Below are 17,846 nucleotides of genomic sequence, written 5' to 3' on the forward strand. Positions count from 1 at the left end.
CTACCATTTCAAACCGGAGCCGGTTGAGCCTCGGTCCGGCATTTAATCAAGTCCGACTATTAAGGTTTGCAGGGGTCCAGCTTGCATGAGGTGGCGGCCTTGGACGGAAGGCGCAAAGATTTATCGTTCGATATCGACATCGAACCCGAGTCTGTCTCTGCACCACAATTACTCTCTCAGCCCGCTTCTCTACGCACATTTAAGATGGGTGGTCCCAACCTCGAAGTGTTCAGGGTACGCCCCAAACCACAATCTCTCTTCCCATCTCACAATCTCTCTTCCCATCTCACAATCTCTCTTCCCATCTCACAATCCCTTCCCCGCCCTTGCTCCCCGTCTGAAGTGTGCTGATCATGAAGTAGTTCGGCATGTACATCATGTTTCCAATCGCAATCATGTACTACTACGGCAAGAACCTCGATAACCGCTTCTCGGTGCCCGATTTCTGGCCCAAGCCGGAGCAGACGAATCGCATTCCGTTTGAGAAGGAGGAGATCCATAGTGAGTTGGAGAGGCTGAGGCAAAGAAGGCTGTTTTTGAGGGAGAAGCGGTTGGAGCAGGATAAGGCTTGGGGAAGGAGGAGTGAGGGGGAGAACGGGAGTGATTCGTAAGGTGTACCGCCTGGGGTTGATGCGGGGGGTTGGGTGCGGATGACGGGCCATTGAGTCGCAAAAGCGAGGTTGGAAAGCACGAGGGATGATCGAGGAAACTGCGGAATCTGCATCAACTGAGAGGGAATATTGCATGCCCGCGGCGTTTTGCATTGGAGGCGTTTAGGGAACTCTGCGTGGCAAGGAAAAGGGACCAAAAACTCCATTCCAACCGAAGAGAGGGGCGGCATCCCGCTGCTTTATACAAATACTCTACACTTGTACCCCTGTTGTACAGTATTCCATCTATGCATCTAGTTTTACCTGCAGATCTTCCCAAATATCATCTGCCAGACCTCCCTGAGCAGCATTCGCATACACACCCTGCACATGCGGATTATCCTGCAAAGCCTCTACGAAAGCCGATAACGCTTTCACCGCATCCTGGGACTCCAATGGAACTTTCGTATCCTCATTTGGATCCCAGATGATATCCGAGCTCTCCACCTTCAGATTGAGACTTTTCTGCAGAGCTTCCGCAGCGGCCATAGTCTTATTTGGCTCCGTCCACACCACAATGCTTCCATCTTCATCCGCCTCAACATCTTCTGCTCCAGCTTCAATAGCTTCATCCAGCACCTCATCAACCCCTAGATTCCTCTCGTCTTTCTCGAACGCAATCCTTCCTTTCTTCTGGAACAGATAATTGGTAGGCGTGACCGAACCTCCATGAACCTTAACAAGATGTCTCAGATCCATCATTGTCCGCGCCTTATTGTCCGTTTCGGCATCGATGATCATGGCAACGGTGGGTGGCATGATGACTTCGAGTGTGACATTCTCAAGAGTTGCTCCAGTTGCAGATTTCCCTTGGCCGCGAGCAATTGCGGCTTCCATTGAAGCTTTTGGGAAGCCGGCTAGGAGGTGTAAGCTTCTATAGATATCGAATCTGAAGGTATTATACCCCATTATGTACCTTTCTTCGCGGATACCAGCAGTGATGCTAGTCTTGGATTTGAATTTGGGTCTCCGCCATACACTACAGTCGGATCAGCACCCTGGTCTCAAAGCCTGCAGACTTCTGAACATACTCTTTGAAGCAAGAGCTATCTCTCTGGAAAGGCTAGTCCGTTGCGAACCCTTATTTGCATCTGCCTTCCCCTTATCATGCTTGATCTTGGACCATCGACTGTGGCCTGATTGAAGAGTAGATGTCGTCGAGAAGAGACATCGTGAACAAATTAACTCCTCCTGAGGAAGTCGAGAGACAAAAGAACGGATACCTCTAGAAAATGCAGCCATATTGCAACTCGAAGAAAAGTACTGTAATCTGATGTTGCACGGAAAATGTTTCTGGAAGCTCATCGGATAAACTTTGTTTCGAAGAGAGCTCCGATTGGCTGGCAGCAAAAAGGCGAGATCACGCCCTGTCTGGGGACAATCTTTCGAAGCCTCCCAAAAAGCCTTGCACCCCCTTAACGCCCCAGTGAAACTCCACACGTCTCTCACCTCCATAATACAGACGTGTCAATGTCATCGACACCTCTCCCGAGCTCCATAAATGGCTCCTACGAAACTCCAACCTCCCGAGTCGATACCTCGCCTACCCCCGAGCTCGACGTTAAGAAACTAGCCTCCCTCCCCTCCGAACAACAAGACCTCTACCTCCTAACCTTCGTCTCGACTCTCACCAAACATGTCGAGAGCTTGGCAGCAGACGACTGCACGGCACAGCAACTATATCTCAAGAAGGAGCTCCTACAGATCCTGAATCTAGCCGCTCCTCCACCGACAAGAGTAATACGAAATAATCTAGGGAGATGCTTTGCGCATGTACTGGGGAAGGGGGACAGGAAGTTGTTGTTTGAGACGGTGAATGACCTGGTGGGGATTATTGGGAGTGGGAAGGCGAAGACGGAGGGCGATTTGAGGACCAAGCACGCGGCTGTTTACTGTCTGGGAGATGTGTTTGCGGCTGCGGGAGATAGTGCTATTGGATTGCACCCTCTGGCATGCACCGCTCTTCTGAAGCTCTTGAAACCTGCTCAGAATAATGCAGGGCTACGGGCCGCAATATTCAGGGCCTCGGGAAAGATAACTGGCATGGTTGGAACGAGCATGGATGAGAGCATATCGAGAGATGCGTGGAAGCAAGCACGGAGTTATGCATCGAGTGATAAGTCTTGCTTGGTTCAGATTGCAGCATGCAAGTGTTTGAAGTTGTTGTCGAAACATACCCCCTATTTCGATAATTCGAGCGATTTCGACAACCTTAAATCAACTATATTCAAGACTATTGACTCGTCGAGTCCGTTGGTACGGCAGGCAGCGGGAGACTGCCTAGCGGAGGCTTTGGTCAAGAATCACTCGGAGGACGCGGTGCAGGATAATGATATCCCGAAGATCAGGAAGCCAAAAAGGACCAATACCAAACGTCAGTCCATGGCACCAGGTGCGGATGATGAGGAGATCCAAAGACCCGAGAGTCCCGGTCCAAAGAAGAGCCACGTTCTATCCTTTACTCTCCAGGAAATGCTCAAGCAGCTATCAACATTTTATGTTAAGCCCTCTACAAGCAATAAAGCCAGATCTGGGATAGTTGTTTGCTATACTAGGATCTTCAAGAGCTTGAGTGAGAGAAACGTGGAGACAATGTACATGAAGATTGTGGATCATCTAACCATCGATGTCCTGAGCCACCCCAACATCACCGCCAACCGTTACCGTCTATTGGCTACTAGGAGATTTGTGCAAATCATTTTGGAAGAGGCTATTGGGCAATCAATTCTCGGAGAGTCAGGCCAAATAGATTCCGCCAAGTCTTTGATCAACGACATCCTCAAGAACTATCCGCAGGTCATCAAGGAGCGCCCTGAGCCTGGCAAGCATGCGCTCATTGCTGTCCTGAGTGCTCTAGCATCGTTGATCAAGACACTAGGCCCTGCTGCGAACGCCTTCTCCGACTCGTGTCGAGATGGTTTGTTGCAGGTTCTTCAGCATCCAAGCTACACTGTTCAAGTGTATACATCCTTTTGCTTGCGGACATTTGCTTTGGCCTGTCCGCAACAATTATTGCCTTGCCTCACTATCTGCATGAACAGCGTCAATCGCGAGTTAAACTTACTGTCGACGGGCAGAAATTCTCCTCGCCGCTGTGTAGGATATGCAAATGGTCTCTCTGCGATGATCAGCACGGCGCCTCTGCAACCTCTCTATGGCTCTGTCGATGTCAACAGCCGTGTTCTATCACTTGCAACTGGGCTCCTCAAATCTAGTAGCAAGTCTGAGTTGCGCGTCTCCAGCACCCAAATTCAAGTAGCCTGGATCTTGATCGGCGGTCTCATGTCTCTGGGTCCCAATTTCGTCAAGATCCACCTCTCTCAACTCCTTCTACTGTGGAAGAACGCTCTTCCCAAACCGCTTGCAAAAGACAACACGTCTCAGCGCAGCTATTTGGAATCTTCCTTTCTTACACATGTGAGAGAGTGTGCTCTGGGCTCCATTTTGGCTTTTCTGCAATTCAATAGCAGACTCTTGACTGTAGACGTGTCGAAACGAATTGCTGCAATGCTCCAAAATACGACTGCATTTCTAAAGACCCTTCCGCCGAGAAAGACTACGGAGGATATCACGCAACGGCTCATGCCATCTTTACAACTACTTGATTTCGATCTCATGGTACAGCGACGCGTGCTTCAATGCTACACCAAGCTGGTCAATCTCAGCCCGGCTGGCGGGAGTGAAGCTTTACTACAATCCAATCTTCTCACTCTGGCCGTATCATTTTTCGCCGATCCTGACAATTATACCCCAAGCTCATTAAGTACGTCAATCGCAAGCTCCGCTGGCAATTTTGAAAGTATCTGGGACATTGGGGACAATTGCGGCTTTGGAGTCACAGGCTTAGTCCGTGGCTTCGAAGTCAAAAGCCTTGCTGGCCAAAATGCCAATGATATCAACGATGCTTGGATGTCCGAGAGTGGGGCCGACAATGCCATCTCGAAGGTCTTGTTATCGCCAATATGCAGCTCCCTCGAACACGACTCGCTCTCCCTGTACCTGGGCAATCTGGGGGCATCGGATGCTCTTCCAGATCCCCCTGCGACTGAAGTTGTCAACATAGCCATTAAACTATTCGCTATTGCCTTTCCTCTTACTCCTCCCAAGATCCAGGAAAGTATCCTTGAGCAAGTCGCTACCTTCCTTTCGGCAGGATCGCTGCAACGAGATCCTGGACGGAAAGCAGCGATGAATATCAACGTCGCAACCGCCCTCTTGAGCACTCTGAAGGTTGCCGTGAAGGAGACGCAGTCCCCATCAGGCGACTTGACGAACGCCGCGGTTGAAAAGCTCATGCAAGAGATAATAAGAACGTTCGTTATTCATCCTGATCAATACCTCCGAAACATTGGATACGAAGCACTCGCCAGATTATGCAATAGTTCCGGTAATGCCTACACGAATTCGGAGATCAAGTATCTCGTCGACACGATTGTCGGGAATCGTGAACCAAGTGCCAGGGCCGGATGCGCGATGGCCTTGGGTTGTATTCATTCCCAGGTTGGCGGCATGGCTGCTGGTTTTCATCTGAAGACGATTCTGGGGATACTGATGTCCCTGTGCAATGATCCGCACCCCACGGTCCACTTCTGGGCTTTGGAGGCCTTAGCCCGAGTGGCAGACTCGGCGGGGCTGACGTTCTCTGGTTATGTGTCCAGTACACTTGGTATAATCAGCCAGCTGTACGTTGCAGACACACATAATGAGGAGATCTCCTCTATCGCAACGTCAAACTTGGAGCTAGAGTTACCCACGACGGCGGTCATTGCACGATGCGTGGACTCCCTTGTTAATGTACTAGGACCAGATTTGCAAGACCTCAGCAAAGCTCGAGAGCTGATCCTGACTCTTGTGGGGCAGTTTCAAGGCGAGGAGAACACTCTGGTCCTGGGTGGTAGTCTCCGCTGTCTTGAGCATCTTGCTCTGTACGCTCCCGGCCACATGCACTTCTCTGACTATGTGGTTCTACTGCAGAAAGACCTCAATTCAGAGTACCCCGAGCTTCGAGACATTGCCATCGACGGATTGTATAACCTCATGAAGCGCAATTCAGAAGACGTGGTCAAGGCTGCAGAAGCAGGTTTTGAAGATCAGCTTTGGTTGGCTCTGGATTCAGATCCAAGCCACGAAGGAATCAGGAACGTCATCAGAAACTGGCTCCAACAATCTTGCCTCACTGAAACTACCCGCTGGCTTCAGAGATGCCAAACTGTTCTGAGCATGACGAGACCGAAAGCAGTGGAGACGGCCACAGCTTCCGCAATGAAGAGTGTCATGCCAGACTTGCAGGATGAAGAAGTTGCTGGGTTTGCTGCTGCGTCTGGCGATGCAAAAGACGATGGTACGAAGGCTTCGGGCTCGGATCAAGAACCATTGCGATGGCAGGTTCGAACATTCGCCATGGGCTGTCTCGGCGAAATGTTCCAGCTCATCAGCAAAGCTTCACCTCCTGATAGAACATCCCCAGCAGAGATGGCTTTGCAAAAACGGATCGCTGATATCATTCGAATGGCATTCTCAGCATCGACCTCTAATGTCGTTGAGCTCCGAGTATGGGGTTTGAAGATCATCGATGCTGTTCTGAAGATGTTCGGCAAAACTCCCGATCCTGACTTTCCCGAGGCACCACTGCTGGAGCAGTACCAGGCACAAATCAGCTCAGCGCTCACACCTGCTTTCGCTGCTGATTCATCGCCCGAGCTCGCATCGGAAGCTGTCAATGTTTGTGCTCAATTCATTGCCACAGGCATCGTCACTGATGTTGAGCGAATGGGTCGTATTCTGAAAACACTGGTCACTGCTCTCGAGAACTTCTCGACCGAGGCCGAGATTCAATCAATTGGAGAATTAAAGGGCCTCAGCTCCAACGCACAAGTCATGGTGAAGATGGCAGTCTTTTCGGCTTGGGCAGAACTACAAGTCGCAAGCACAGAGCAACACTATTTGGTCGATGTCTTGAAGCCATACATCGGAACTCTAACGCCTTTGTGGCTAGCTTCATTGCGTGAATTTGCCAGACTCAGATTTGAACCAGATATCTCGATGAGCTTGGGTCCTCCATCCTTGTCTGGCAGCTTGGATAGTATCTACTCAGCTCTAAACCGTGAGACTCTATTGAGATTCTATCAAGAGTCATGGCTTAAACTCGTCGATGCCATTGCGAGTCTGATCGAGCAAGACAGCGAGTTTGTCTTCGACGCTCTGGACGGCAAGGAGGCTGATGCACCTGCTACAAACGGCCATTCCAAAGGGAATGATATCAACTACCGAGATGAACCTGTCGCATTCTTCTTTGTGCTCTTTGGGATTGCTTTCGAGGCTCTCGTTGCCCGGCCGGGAAGCGATGCACTTGCTTCCAAGGAGCAGACCCTCGAAATTCTTCAAGCTCTCAAAAAAATCTTGCACCCAAGCGTTTCTGGCCATGCGATTTACCGCGAGGCAATCTTCTCGGAAACGATGGACCTGCTTGATCGACTTGTGCTCACTGAGGGTCTTGATGTCCAGGGCGTTATTGTGCAGATCGCTCGAGGGCTATGTATTTCTCATCCATCCGCGACGAAAGTGGAAGCAGCAGAAGATGGTGATTTGTCAGAAGACATCGAGCAACTCTTCGAGTTGACGCGGATCATTGTTCTTGTTCTCGCCGGACTTCTGCCAAATCTCATTGAGGCCAAGCAACCTGCCCGGCACGCATTAACGGATGATGCAGTGTCTCTCGTTCGCCTGTCTTTGAACGCTCTCGTCGATGCAGCAGAAGTCTTCCCATCTATCATCAAGACCGACCTGCACGCCTGCATCATCCACATATTTGCCACGATCCTGGGCACAGCAAGGTGTCAAGCTGTGGTTGTCCCGCAATCACTTCCAATCCTTAAACGATTTATGACGAGCATTTCGACACCACCTAAGAAAGGCCGCGACCCTCAAGATACAAACCTCACTCAAATCCAAGGCTGTCTCAAACGCTTTCTATCTATATATCTCAATGCCCAAAAGCGCGAAACCGAGGCTTCACTCCCATGCGTCAAGAACTCTCTTCTAGCATCCACGGTCCTCCTCACCAGCGGTAAGAACTACATGTCAGCCAGCGAACCACTCGTCTCTCGCTTCCTCGACGAAGTCATTGATTGCCTGAGTGATCGCATGGTAAATCATCCCTACCCCTGTCTCCTGCGTCTGCTAACAAAATACAGACTGCCAAAGTAGCATCGGGCTGCATCCGAACGCTCCTCTTGCAATCTCCCAAAACGCCAGCCGATCAAAGCATATCCCGCTACCTCCTGCCTCGTCTGATTGCCTTCGCAACCAACGCGGAATCCGAAGACCCAGAGAATGCTCGAGCACTAGTAGCCCATGCCCTCACGGCATTCGTGACAACATTGGCGGGACCGCAAAAAGGCGTCGCCATGTCGGTCATCGTGCCGACTTTACTTGCGAGAGCAAACAGTGAAGGTGAAGAAGTATACAGAGAGACGAGTGCAAGGTTATTGGATTTGGCGGGGAGCGATCAGGCTGCTTTCAGGGGCGTGGTTGCTGGTATGACAGATGCGCAGAAGCAGTTTATGGAGAGTGTTATTGTTGCTGGCAGGCAGGCGGGCCAGGGACAAGGCAAGGCTAAAGATGGCGATGGAGAGGAAAGGGAACCTACGATTGCATTGAGGATGGACTTTGGTGTGTAGGTGTGTGGGATGAGATTATGAGAGGTAGATGAACATATACCCTTTTGTCATTGTACCCCCAGGTCCGGAGCACATACTTTTAGCGTCTTATACCACACGATCCTCCGCCCATTTCAACTCGTCCTGATACCCCAGTCCGATATTTTCTTTAATAACCTTTAGAAGACCTTTACTCCATCCTCGTAACCACCAAACCCTCGGCGCCCTCTCCAGCACCACGCAATAATACGCCAGCAACACAAGCGCTAAACCCTGCCTCTCCCTGAACAAACGAATGCACTTCTCAGGCAAGACAGCCGTCCAAGCCATCGATATATGAGGATCCGTCCCGCTCTCCATACCACTTATTTCCCTAAACACATATTTCAGCGAATCAATCGCAAGCGTGTAAGCCTCAACATCACCCTCCCTACTACGTGTACTGTTCAGTTCATGCAACCGCTCAAACACACGCTCCGTTTCCTCGTCAAGGCAGTCGGATTCCCCTGGCTTCGGTTCTAAAGGTAGAAGGCCTACGGTACAGTCAAGTCTATCGGCCACGCCCACAACCTCACCCCACCCCTTCGCAAGCAGAAAAATCTGGCACAAGTCATCGATCACCTCGATTGCCGCCTCCTCGCCGGGTCTATAAAGTCCGAACGCAAACATCGCCGTGAGGCTCGAGAATGCAATACTCGCAGCATAGTTCCACTCCTCCAAATGTTCCAGGATGGAGTGGTACAATGCGAGGCCTTGGTTGTGGTGCGCCGTTGCGAGTCTAGTGTATCTTTCTCTTTCGGTTAGGTTGGTTTGCGTGTCTGCTAGGTGGAGCGCGGAGAGGGCGAGCAAGCCGTGCAGAAGGAAGTGGTGCTTCTGGGCTTGCGTGAGGATTACGGTTTGGCAGAGCTCGAGGGCTGCGGCGTTAGGGCCAGAGGTGGCGACGACGGTATGCACTGTTATTGTGAACCAGTGGATCATTAGATCGATGCCTTCGAGGCTTAGAGGTGCTGGAGTGACGGGTGTACTGCATAGCCTTGGGTCATGCAGAGGAGAGGATTCGTGAGACGGCGAGCTTTCGTTGCTGGGTTGGTGTGATGCACTATTGGAAGTGAAAGAATGAGAAGTGGTGGCTTCTTCAGGTACTCGTACCCAGACTAGTCTTGTTGATGGGAGATACGTGCAGGTGGTATCACGAGATATGCACTTGTCACATGACGGCTTTTGCTCATTGCACTGCGTGCGGTGGAACGATTTAGTTCCTTGGTCCAGCTTAAAAATGGGGGGGTGCTACGACGGCGGCGGAAGGAGGAGACGTACTTTCACTCTTCTCTACTTACAGTTTGTGCATCCGCCCCGTGATTTCTTGTGAGCCTTCCGAACTGGCATCGTCTCGCGTGTCAGGGCTGCTTCTATCGATTGGTGTTACGTTGGTGCACAAAACCAATTATTAGGCCAATAGTAAAATATGTATGGGATAAAGAGTCTCTCTGTTCCTTCTCGTTCTCGTTTTGAGTTGCCTGGTTGGGATACTATATACGATGGGAGGAACGACGCGGCCTGCCCCACTTGGTTTCAAGGACCCGACTCGGCGACAGGTTCGAGGGAGCCAAGCCACCGTATTCGTTTAGTGCTACCTCAAACCTACTAGTGTGTTCGTCTTCAAATTATGTTATGTTCTTCGCTTCCAAGACCATGTCTTCGAAAGTATTTATAATTGAGAAGTGTTTTGTTGCCTTTTTCCTGTCCTGTTCCACTTTTCGATCAACTGGGTGCTGCATTCCGTTTTCAATCGGTCATTTTGAATATTCTCTCAGACGAATCACGCAATACATGAGTTACGAAAGTCGTTTTCTATAACTTCCAACCACTTTTTGGATATCCTTCCGTTCCAATCATCATGGCAAATAAATTCTGGACCAAAGAACGCCCTTCAGCTCTCCCACTCCACGCTAGCCTCCTCTGTTCCCAATTCCTACTCGCCATTATCGTCGCTGTACTCTACGGCGTAGACTTACGCAGTGCCACCGAATCTTACGCTAATGGCCGAACGCCCTGGGTCTACGCCGAAGTCGTTGCAGCGCTCTCCGTCCTGACTTGTGTGGGTTACTGTGTTTTGTCTAACAACCCGGCTGCTTGGTTAGTATGGGAGTTTGTGCTGTCCATCCTCTGGGTAGCATTGTCCGGTGTTTTTGGGTCTATCTACATTGGTGGGAAGAATGCGGGTTATGCGGGAGCCACGTCTTCTGTACTGAGGATGAAGATTGCTGTCTAGTTCGACCTTTTGGGCATGATTCTATGGCTTTCCAGTACTGTGAAATCGGTTGTGGGTTGTTGTTGTACGACAAGTCGAGGAACGAAGCGGCTGCAGAATGAGGCGGTTGAGGACGAAAGTGATGCCCATTTTGTGGGACCAACAGCGGTGCATTCAATTGAAGACCTCATTCAAGGTAGCGTAGAGAAAGTGGATGAAGATAGGCGACGGGATGGATTTGAAAAAGGAACTACGTGGCCAAATGACTCTGCAGGAGCGCATTCGGGCCCCTCCTCATCGACAGAATCTCAGATGAAGGGGGTGGACCTCGAACCGCCACCGCAATATAGTAATTAACCTGTCTCTGTGGACTTGAGGTTTCTAAATATATCAAGTTGCAAACATTTGGCATATGCCCGATCTCATTTTTATATCCTACCTGTTAGCGATGAGCGAAGAATATTTCCTTCGAAATTTTTGCGAGTCCAAAGCATGCTTCCTTTAATTTCGATTTTCTTGTTGCTCTCCTCAGCGTAAATTCTCTGTCAGAGGTTTTCTTGATACTGTTCAGAGAGTGTGGCAAATAGTCTTCACTGTTCTTCACAATATCTTGCGGATTTAACACGAACAATAATGAGTTAAATAAGCCTCTGCAATTCTAGTCAGGTATTCAACCACCTAATTCTTCTTTATCTTATCAATGCTTCGATGCCTATCTTTTCAACCATATAACGTAAGCAAGCACATGGCATCAATCATGGGCAAAAGGAGCCAATTCATTTGAACCCCCTAAGCCATCCAGCTTCTTCCTACGCCTCGCTTCCCTGAAAAGAGTGCCCGGATGAACGAAGATCAAAAGTACCGAAACAAACAGCATGAACGACCCATCGAAAACATAGAGCATAGATTCATGCGTCGCAATATAACCATCCCCGCTCTGATTAAACTTCACGATCCGAGCAATATTTCGCACGACGAACAAGATGCTCACAACGTAGAGAACAACCATGTACTTCCTCCATCCCAGGCCAATATCGTGTCCTGATCTTCTATACCGCACATGAAAAACAATAGCGAGTATTCCGAAGAATGAGAACATTGCAACCTGGAGGATGAGACCAGCAAGGACAATATGGGAGCCGGTTTGGTTGGTTTGCGGGTCGCCACTCGCCCTCAATACGGAACCTGCGAGCTGGCTGGCGAGGCATATCACGTCGCCCAGCACGAAAAGTGAGGTAAGCCATCGAGGTGAGATGAGGGAGGAGGAAGCGGCTTTGAGGTTTCGAATAATTCGTCCGAAAGTCATGTAGACTGTAGCAGCTAGCACGGGTGGTGCAGCGAGAATAAGGAGGCCAGATATGACGAAGGGGAGAATCTTGTGGGTGTTTGCTGCGGACCATGCTCTACAGTAGTACCCTCCTGCTTCCACTAGCGCCCAAGTAAGAATATCTCTATGGTAGCGAGCTTTGAAACTTACTGGCGCATCCAAAAAAGAGAGGGATGAAGAAGGCGGCACGAGAGGGAACACCATGATGAAATGAGCGAGTGCGCTCAAGGCAAAAAGAGCGAGATAGGTATATGCTGCAATTTTGGATGGAATGTAATCATAGAGGTCTTGAGCAGTTTCTCCTGCAGCAGGAGTAGTGTCGGAGGTTGAGTTCGACATCTCCGAGACTTGAAGAGCAAAGGTGATTAAAAAAACAATGGACACAGAGCGTTGGTGCTTTGGGATCTCCACTGCTTTATCTATGAGAGTTTGAGACACCAAGTTGGAAGGCATGGAGGCCTTCGTTTATGAATACGGTTTGTCTCAAGGGCTTCAGCATGAGACATGGGCCAACCGACAAGGCAGCCTCTGTAAAACCTCTCGAAGAGATGGATTACGTGTTCTGCAAATTGGAGAGCTGGATATCCCTTCGAGGTTGAGTTTCGGAGTCTCGTTTTTATGGGGGCGCTCCGAAAAAAGGGGGTTCGGTTAGCCGAAGTAGGAAACAAAATACGAGAACGAAACTCCCATTTTCCTCCGAATCGCATGTGCAGAGTTCTGTCGCTTTGCAGATTCCTCCTTCTGTTAATCCCTCCCTCCTTCTCCTATTCATGTCCTGCATCCTCTACATCCTCTTCCAATTCTTGTTCTAGGTTAAGGGTGATCTCGCCACCTAGGGTTGGACAAAGTTCAAACAACTCTTCATCTTCTTCTGCTAACGGAATCGCGATTGGAGGCATGTTGTCTTTGCCGAATTGTCCAGCACGAGAAACCGGTTTCGGTTGGTGGACTGCATCGACTATTCCTCTAAGCTATTCGAAATCAGCGGGTAGTAGCTAGTATTGGGAAATGGGGGAGATGACCCTTGTCTTTCTCATGAACTTAGGAACAAACACAATTCCACCCGTGCATACAGCGACGCCAGCAAACTGTATCACTTTTCAATAAGCTGATTCTCGACAATGCTACTGTCAAGTATGGGGCCGACCTCAGTATGAATACTCCATGCACAAGCACTAGCCTTTGGCCACCACCCAGCACTGGGCGTCAATTCGGCAGAACTAGCGCCCGCGCCCCCAAGTGTCACATCCACAACAGACTCATTCGAAGTTAGGACAGCAATCCCTTTCTGGGTATGGTATACGTTTTGGCTACAATCCGAGTACTAGACTCCTTGACTATCGCTCGGTGGAGTGGATGGGTCAGCAATTTGACAGCGTTCTCTCACGTCCATCGGATGAAGATCTTCTCAATGCCTGCCTGGTGGTAGCGCACCGGAGGTTCCGTGACAAGAACAGCGCCTTGCCCTTTGATACTTCTGGACTTTGCGTCGATCATGCCTCCCGCCAGAATTTTAGGAGCTCTAAAAAGGTTTTCTTAGTAAACGCTATTCACATATGCGATCCCAGCGGAGCGCAGGGGCGAGGGCCATTCAGAATCTCTCATTAAAACCTGTATAAGAAGAAAACATCTTTAAGCAATCAACTTCGAGAACCACGGATTTTAGATCATTCGAGCCTTAAGCTCAAGGCAAGACTCGCTGGGAAAACGTCTCAAATTCTTTAGAAATTAATTAATGAAATTATAATTCAATTACTTCTTTTTTCAGGCTCTGAATATTGAGTCTTAATTATCTATTGTTGTCTCATAATGATTAAGTGATTACGTAGGCTTTGGGTTCGGAAAGCCATCTTGGGTTGTCACGGCGCCCGCATCTCATTTAAGGCTTCCTCTCACCTTCAAACTTAAATAAGTTGTCACATAATAATGTAAATCTAAAATCCTTCTATAACGTGAGAAACAATCCTTTTCACTATAAGAATATTAAGTTTGTTTTAATTTAAATAAGAGTTTCGCTACCTATTATAAAGTGGCAGCGTTAGACTTTTGATACTCCTTTGGTTTTAGTAAGATGCGAGCACTATGGCAGTGCAACGGAGAGTGAGTTCGCTATGCCTGAATCTGCCTGGAAAGTGCCTTATGCGCACAGACTGACCAGTTGCCCAATCTGAGTGCGATTTGGATCAAGAACCGCTTTCAAGGTTCCGAATAAAAGTGAGGAGATACAGTGAGCACTGAGCATAGAAGAGCTCAAATCGCGAATAGAAAGGTGGGATAAAAAAAGATTCAGGTTGAAAGTCGCGGGGCTTTCGCTTCCTCTCGTGACATGAAAAATACCATTTCATCATCTCTTGCGGAAGTTTATGAAATATAGTGCAAACCTTTCCTATGCCTTCAGACGATAGACTCCAACTAGACTGAAATTTCGAATCACGTTTCTCAGCCCCTTTCTCAACTCCCGCGAAGCCCCATAAGCGTGACGGAATATTTTCCTCCGCCAAATTTACCCGATTGCCTCGTCCACCTTCGGACCGTCACATAGATTACCTCTCGATATTTTATCTGGACATTCACGCACACGGTGCATAATTTAGTGCAATATGCAGGTACCATAACTTTTGCCAGTGGTCATTCAGACGGAAATTAATATACTTTCTGGTTAGTGCAGATAGATGGTGTTAATATGAATGCGGGGATTTCCAATTCTTATAGTCTACTACTTTCCTTCTTTTTTGCGGTCTGTTTTCACGGAAAGAAAATCTCAAGTGAGGATCTGCAGAATATAATCCTTTTTCAAGATGTTCTCAAAATCTCTCGCAGCCGTGGCATTACTCGCCACCAACGCAGCAGCCACCATCTATTATGCCGGCGTTGCAGAAAGCAGTGGAGAGTTCGGTGTCTGGAGTCAGACCACAACGATAGGTACCGGTTTGCCCGGCGTTTTTGGCAAAGACTACTCTTTCATCAGCAAAGAAGCAATTGATACCTACGTCGACCAGAACAAGGTAGTTCCTCTTTCCCCCAAAAGAAAATCTGCAAACCGGTTTAACAAGAAATAGGCAAACCTATTCCGCGTAGCCTTCCTCCTCGAACGCATGTGTCCGCTCTCCAGTGGCCTGGGATCGAAGTTCGATGAAGCCGTACGTTCCCCTCCCCTTCTATTTCTCCCAAGTTCTGACATCGAAAAAGCATTTCAACAATTTCGCGGATGCCATCAACTATATAACCGTCACAAAAAAAGCATACGCCATCCTTGATCCCCACAATTACATGCGGTATAACGATCCCTCACAGCAGCCAATGACTGGGAGCGTGATCGGTAACTCCAGTGATTCGAAAGCTGCTACGACGGCGCAGTTTGGAGCCTTCTGGGGAGAGCTTGCTAGACGGTTTGTGGATAACCCGAAGGTTATCTTTGGCTTAATGAATGAAGTGTGTATCCCCTTTTGGACCTCTGATTGGAGAGTGAGGAGAGAAATGATAGCTAATATTGAACAGCCTCATGATATGCCAACTAGTCTTGTGCTTGCCAATGACCAAGCGGCTATTGATGCAATCCGCAATGCCGGAGCCAAACAATTGATCATCGCGCCAGGAAACAGCTGGACAGGTGGCCACTCCTGGATGGAAGGCTCCGACTCTTCGGGAGCAACGATGTGCAAGATTAAGGACCCACTGAATAACACCGCATTCGACATTCACGAGTACCTCGACACTGACTACTCCGGCAGCCACCAAGAATGCGTGAACCTCGCCTCCACGAAACTCGCCCCGGTGACAGCATGGCTCAAGAAATACGGCTTCAAAGCCATGATTACCGAATTCGGCGCCTCTCCTTTGGCATCCTGCAACACTTATGTGACGGATATACTGAATTATATGGCGACGAATGATGTGTATATTGGGTGGACAGCATGGGCTGCAGGCCCGATGTGGGGAACGAGGAGCCCGTGCTGTAATGGTAATAAGGATTTCGGGAGCTTGGAGCCGGGCAGTACGGCGAGTGATGGGAGCCCCGGGCTGTATACGACGCTTTGGGTTAATCAGATTCAGAAGTTGTTGCCGACGACGTTGGTTTGGAGTGGGATGTCGAGTGTTACTGGTGGGATGTAGATCGATGAAATTGGTGGCTTGGTTGGGAAAGGGAAGAAGCGGGAAAGTCGAATTCGAGTGCAGAGTAAAGAGCGAATTGTATATAAGCTGTTGGGGGTAGAGTCAAGCATGGAATGCTCCTCAGTCTGCCTTCCCCTTCGTCCCAGTCTCGACTCCGATGAATTGTACGCTACCGCTCCCGCTCCCACTCGTTCTGGGGACACCGAGCTCTCGGGTAGCGACTCCGTGGATGACTTGATCAGTCGTCAAACCAGTCTCCTTGGTAACGCGTACAATCCTCTGCATATTTCCTCGCGTTCTCCTCCCTTTTCAACATCCACAAACCAGATGACTACGCTAGCAGCAAAGCACAGCGCAAAGAGGAATGGGAAGCCCGTCCTACCGAGGCCTCTAACCCCTGTACTGCCAAAACCCCGATTTTTAATTGCATTCGACATTAGCACTTTGCACATAGCGCATTCGCACTTTGCGCAGTGCATTCGCACGTTGCACTTGACTTTTAGTATTACTTTAGGCATTAGAAATACTGTATTTAATTAGGGCTAGACCCTGGAACTAATAGTATTAAGGTTTAATTACAAATCGAGAATTAATTACACATATTACTCGCTATTATTATTAGTAATAAATATACTTTAATATTAACTATTTATAGTTCGCAAAGTTTGAGGGGGTTAATACACTAAATATCGCTCGGTTACCATAGTAATTTAGCGCTTTTTAGTAAGCCTCGCCTAATTTTAATTACTTCCAGAAATCGCGATTTTACACTTCCCTTATTAATAATACTATGAAAATTATTAAAACCATTAAAACAACTATAACCCTCTATAAATCTATTAAGATATCTCGCCCAAAGATAGATCTAGACCTGATCCGAGCTTATATTATTAGCTAAATACGGGCCCATTATATAACTAAAGAAATTACTAAAAATATTAAAACTACCTTTAGCTAGATAGTTTCAGAAAGAATAATTTATTAATAACTATAATTCTGGGGTATTTGCAGACGCGTAATTACTCAAGATACGCCAAATCTACGCGCTCAGATTACTATACTATTTAGGATAAGCTATACTAATAATGAAATAGTTATTAAGCTTTAGTATTACGGATATAATATTAATAAATTTCAAGTAACGTATCTACGGAGAAAGATTAGGCTTCTATGGCAAATAGGCGTATTTGAGAGAAAAGAAAGAAATACTTAGCTATTTGAAGTCCTGCGGGAAGAGCTTAATAATAGCCAAATTAAAGACTATAAGCAAAGGCTTTTATATAACTATTTCCGAAAAAATAGCTAATTAGTTACTCGGTATCTTCTTCTCTTATTTTCTATTAATTTCTTATAATCTCAGTTTATAAGTATATGGTCTAATTAATTAGGTTCTATATAAAAATATCTTATTTATAATATTATATATTCTTAATCCCGAAGCTATTATTTAATAAATAAGAAAGATATAATTAAATAAGGAAAAGTATATTATTCCTGGCCCGGACTATATTTAGTTAATTAATAGGCATAATAAGCTATTTCTATTTAGTATTAATATTTATATATATATTAATATCTATTCTCGGGCTATTATTTGGATTTATATTAGTATATTAAATTACATATCTTATTTAGTAATATAGTAATATCTTATAACTTGTACCTAATTAGGCTATATTCTTATATTTTTTCGGGCTAATAAAAATAGTAAGCTTTCTTTTATTATAGAGGTATACTTTTACTTCTCTTATCTTATAGATTTTTTTATTCTTTATATTTAAGACTATTTCTATTTCGGGAAAAGTACTAAGAATTAGTATATTAAATCCTAGTAATAAAAGCTAGAG

General features: G+C 47.5%; 7 protein-coding genes across 7 annotated transcripts; 3 read left to right on the forward strand and 4 right to left on the reverse strand.

Annotated features, from left to right (window-relative positions):
- Positions 1-204: 204 nt before the first annotated feature.
- On the forward strand, positions 205-611 carry K444DRAFT_649022 (uncharacterized protein; the record flags this gene model as incomplete). The annotated part of the gene is made up of 2 exons (XM_024885528.1): positions 205-234; positions 363-611. 2 exons carry the CDS (start codon positions 205-207, stop codon positions 609-611), a joined length of 279 nt encoding a protein of 92 aa, XP_024726326.1.
- A 285-nt stretch (positions 612-896) lies between these two features.
- On the reverse strand, positions 897-1,892 carry K444DRAFT_549719 (DUF28-domain-containing protein; the record flags this gene model as incomplete). The annotated part of the gene is made up of 3 exons (XM_024876479.1): positions 897-1,507; positions 1,567-1,629; positions 1,682-1,892. The coding sequence occupies 3 exons, from the start codon at positions 1,890-1,892 to the stop codon at positions 897-899; spliced, it is 885 nt and encodes a 294-aa protein (XP_024726327.1).
- A 228-nt stretch (positions 1,893-2,120) lies between these two features.
- K444DRAFT_549570 (ARM repeat-containing protein) lies at positions 2,121-8,329 on the forward strand (the record flags this gene model as incomplete). Its single annotated transcript, XM_024876468.1, has 2 exons — positions 2,121-7,796; positions 7,844-8,329. 2 exons carry the CDS (start codon positions 2,121-2,123, stop codon positions 8,327-8,329), a joined length of 6,162 nt encoding a protein of 2,053 aa, XP_024726328.1.
- An 87-nt stretch (positions 8,330-8,416) lies between these two features.
- K444DRAFT_649025 (uncharacterized protein) lies at positions 8,417-10,291 on the reverse strand (the record flags this gene model as incomplete). Its single annotated transcript, XM_024885529.1, has 2 exons — positions 8,417-9,567; positions 10,174-10,291. 2 exons carry the CDS (start codon positions 10,289-10,291, stop codon positions 8,417-8,419), a joined length of 1,269 nt encoding a protein of 422 aa, XP_024726329.1.
- Positions 10,292-11,310: 1,019 nt separating this feature from the next.
- Positions 11,311-12,225, reverse strand: K444DRAFT_649026 (RTA1-domain-containing protein; the record flags this gene model as incomplete). Its single annotated transcript, XM_024885530.1, has 1 exon — positions 11,311-12,225. One exon carries the CDS (start codon positions 12,223-12,225, stop codon positions 11,311-11,313), a length of 915 nt encoding a protein of 304 aa, XP_024726330.1.
- Positions 12,226-12,650: 425 nt separating this feature from the next.
- On the reverse strand, positions 12,651-13,383 carry K444DRAFT_638914 (uncharacterized protein; the record flags this gene model as incomplete). The annotated part of the gene is made up of 4 exons (XM_024884319.1): positions 12,651-12,857; positions 12,960-12,974; positions 13,034-13,196; positions 13,274-13,383. The coding sequence occupies 4 exons, from the start codon at positions 13,381-13,383 to the stop codon at positions 12,651-12,653; spliced, it is 495 nt and encodes a 164-aa protein (XP_024726331.1).
- Positions 13,384-14,684: 1,301 nt separating this feature from the next.
- On the forward strand, positions 14,685-15,999 carry K444DRAFT_549433 (glycoside hydrolase family 5 protein; the record flags this gene model as incomplete). The annotated part of the gene is made up of 4 exons (XM_024876457.1): positions 14,685-14,894; positions 14,946-15,026; positions 15,076-15,318; positions 15,385-15,999. 4 exons carry the CDS (start codon positions 14,685-14,687, stop codon positions 15,997-15,999), a joined length of 1,149 nt encoding a protein of 382 aa, XP_024726332.1.
- Between the last annotated feature and the right edge of the window lie 1,847 nt (positions 16,000-17,846).

Source organism: Hyaloscypha bicolor (assembly GCF_002865645.1).
Source record: "Hyaloscypha bicolor E unplaced genomic scaffold K444scaffold_191, whole genome shotgun sequence".
NCBI classification, from domain to species: Eukaryota; Fungi; Ascomycota; class Leotiomycetes; order Helotiales; family Hyaloscyphaceae; genus Hyaloscypha; species Hyaloscypha bicolor.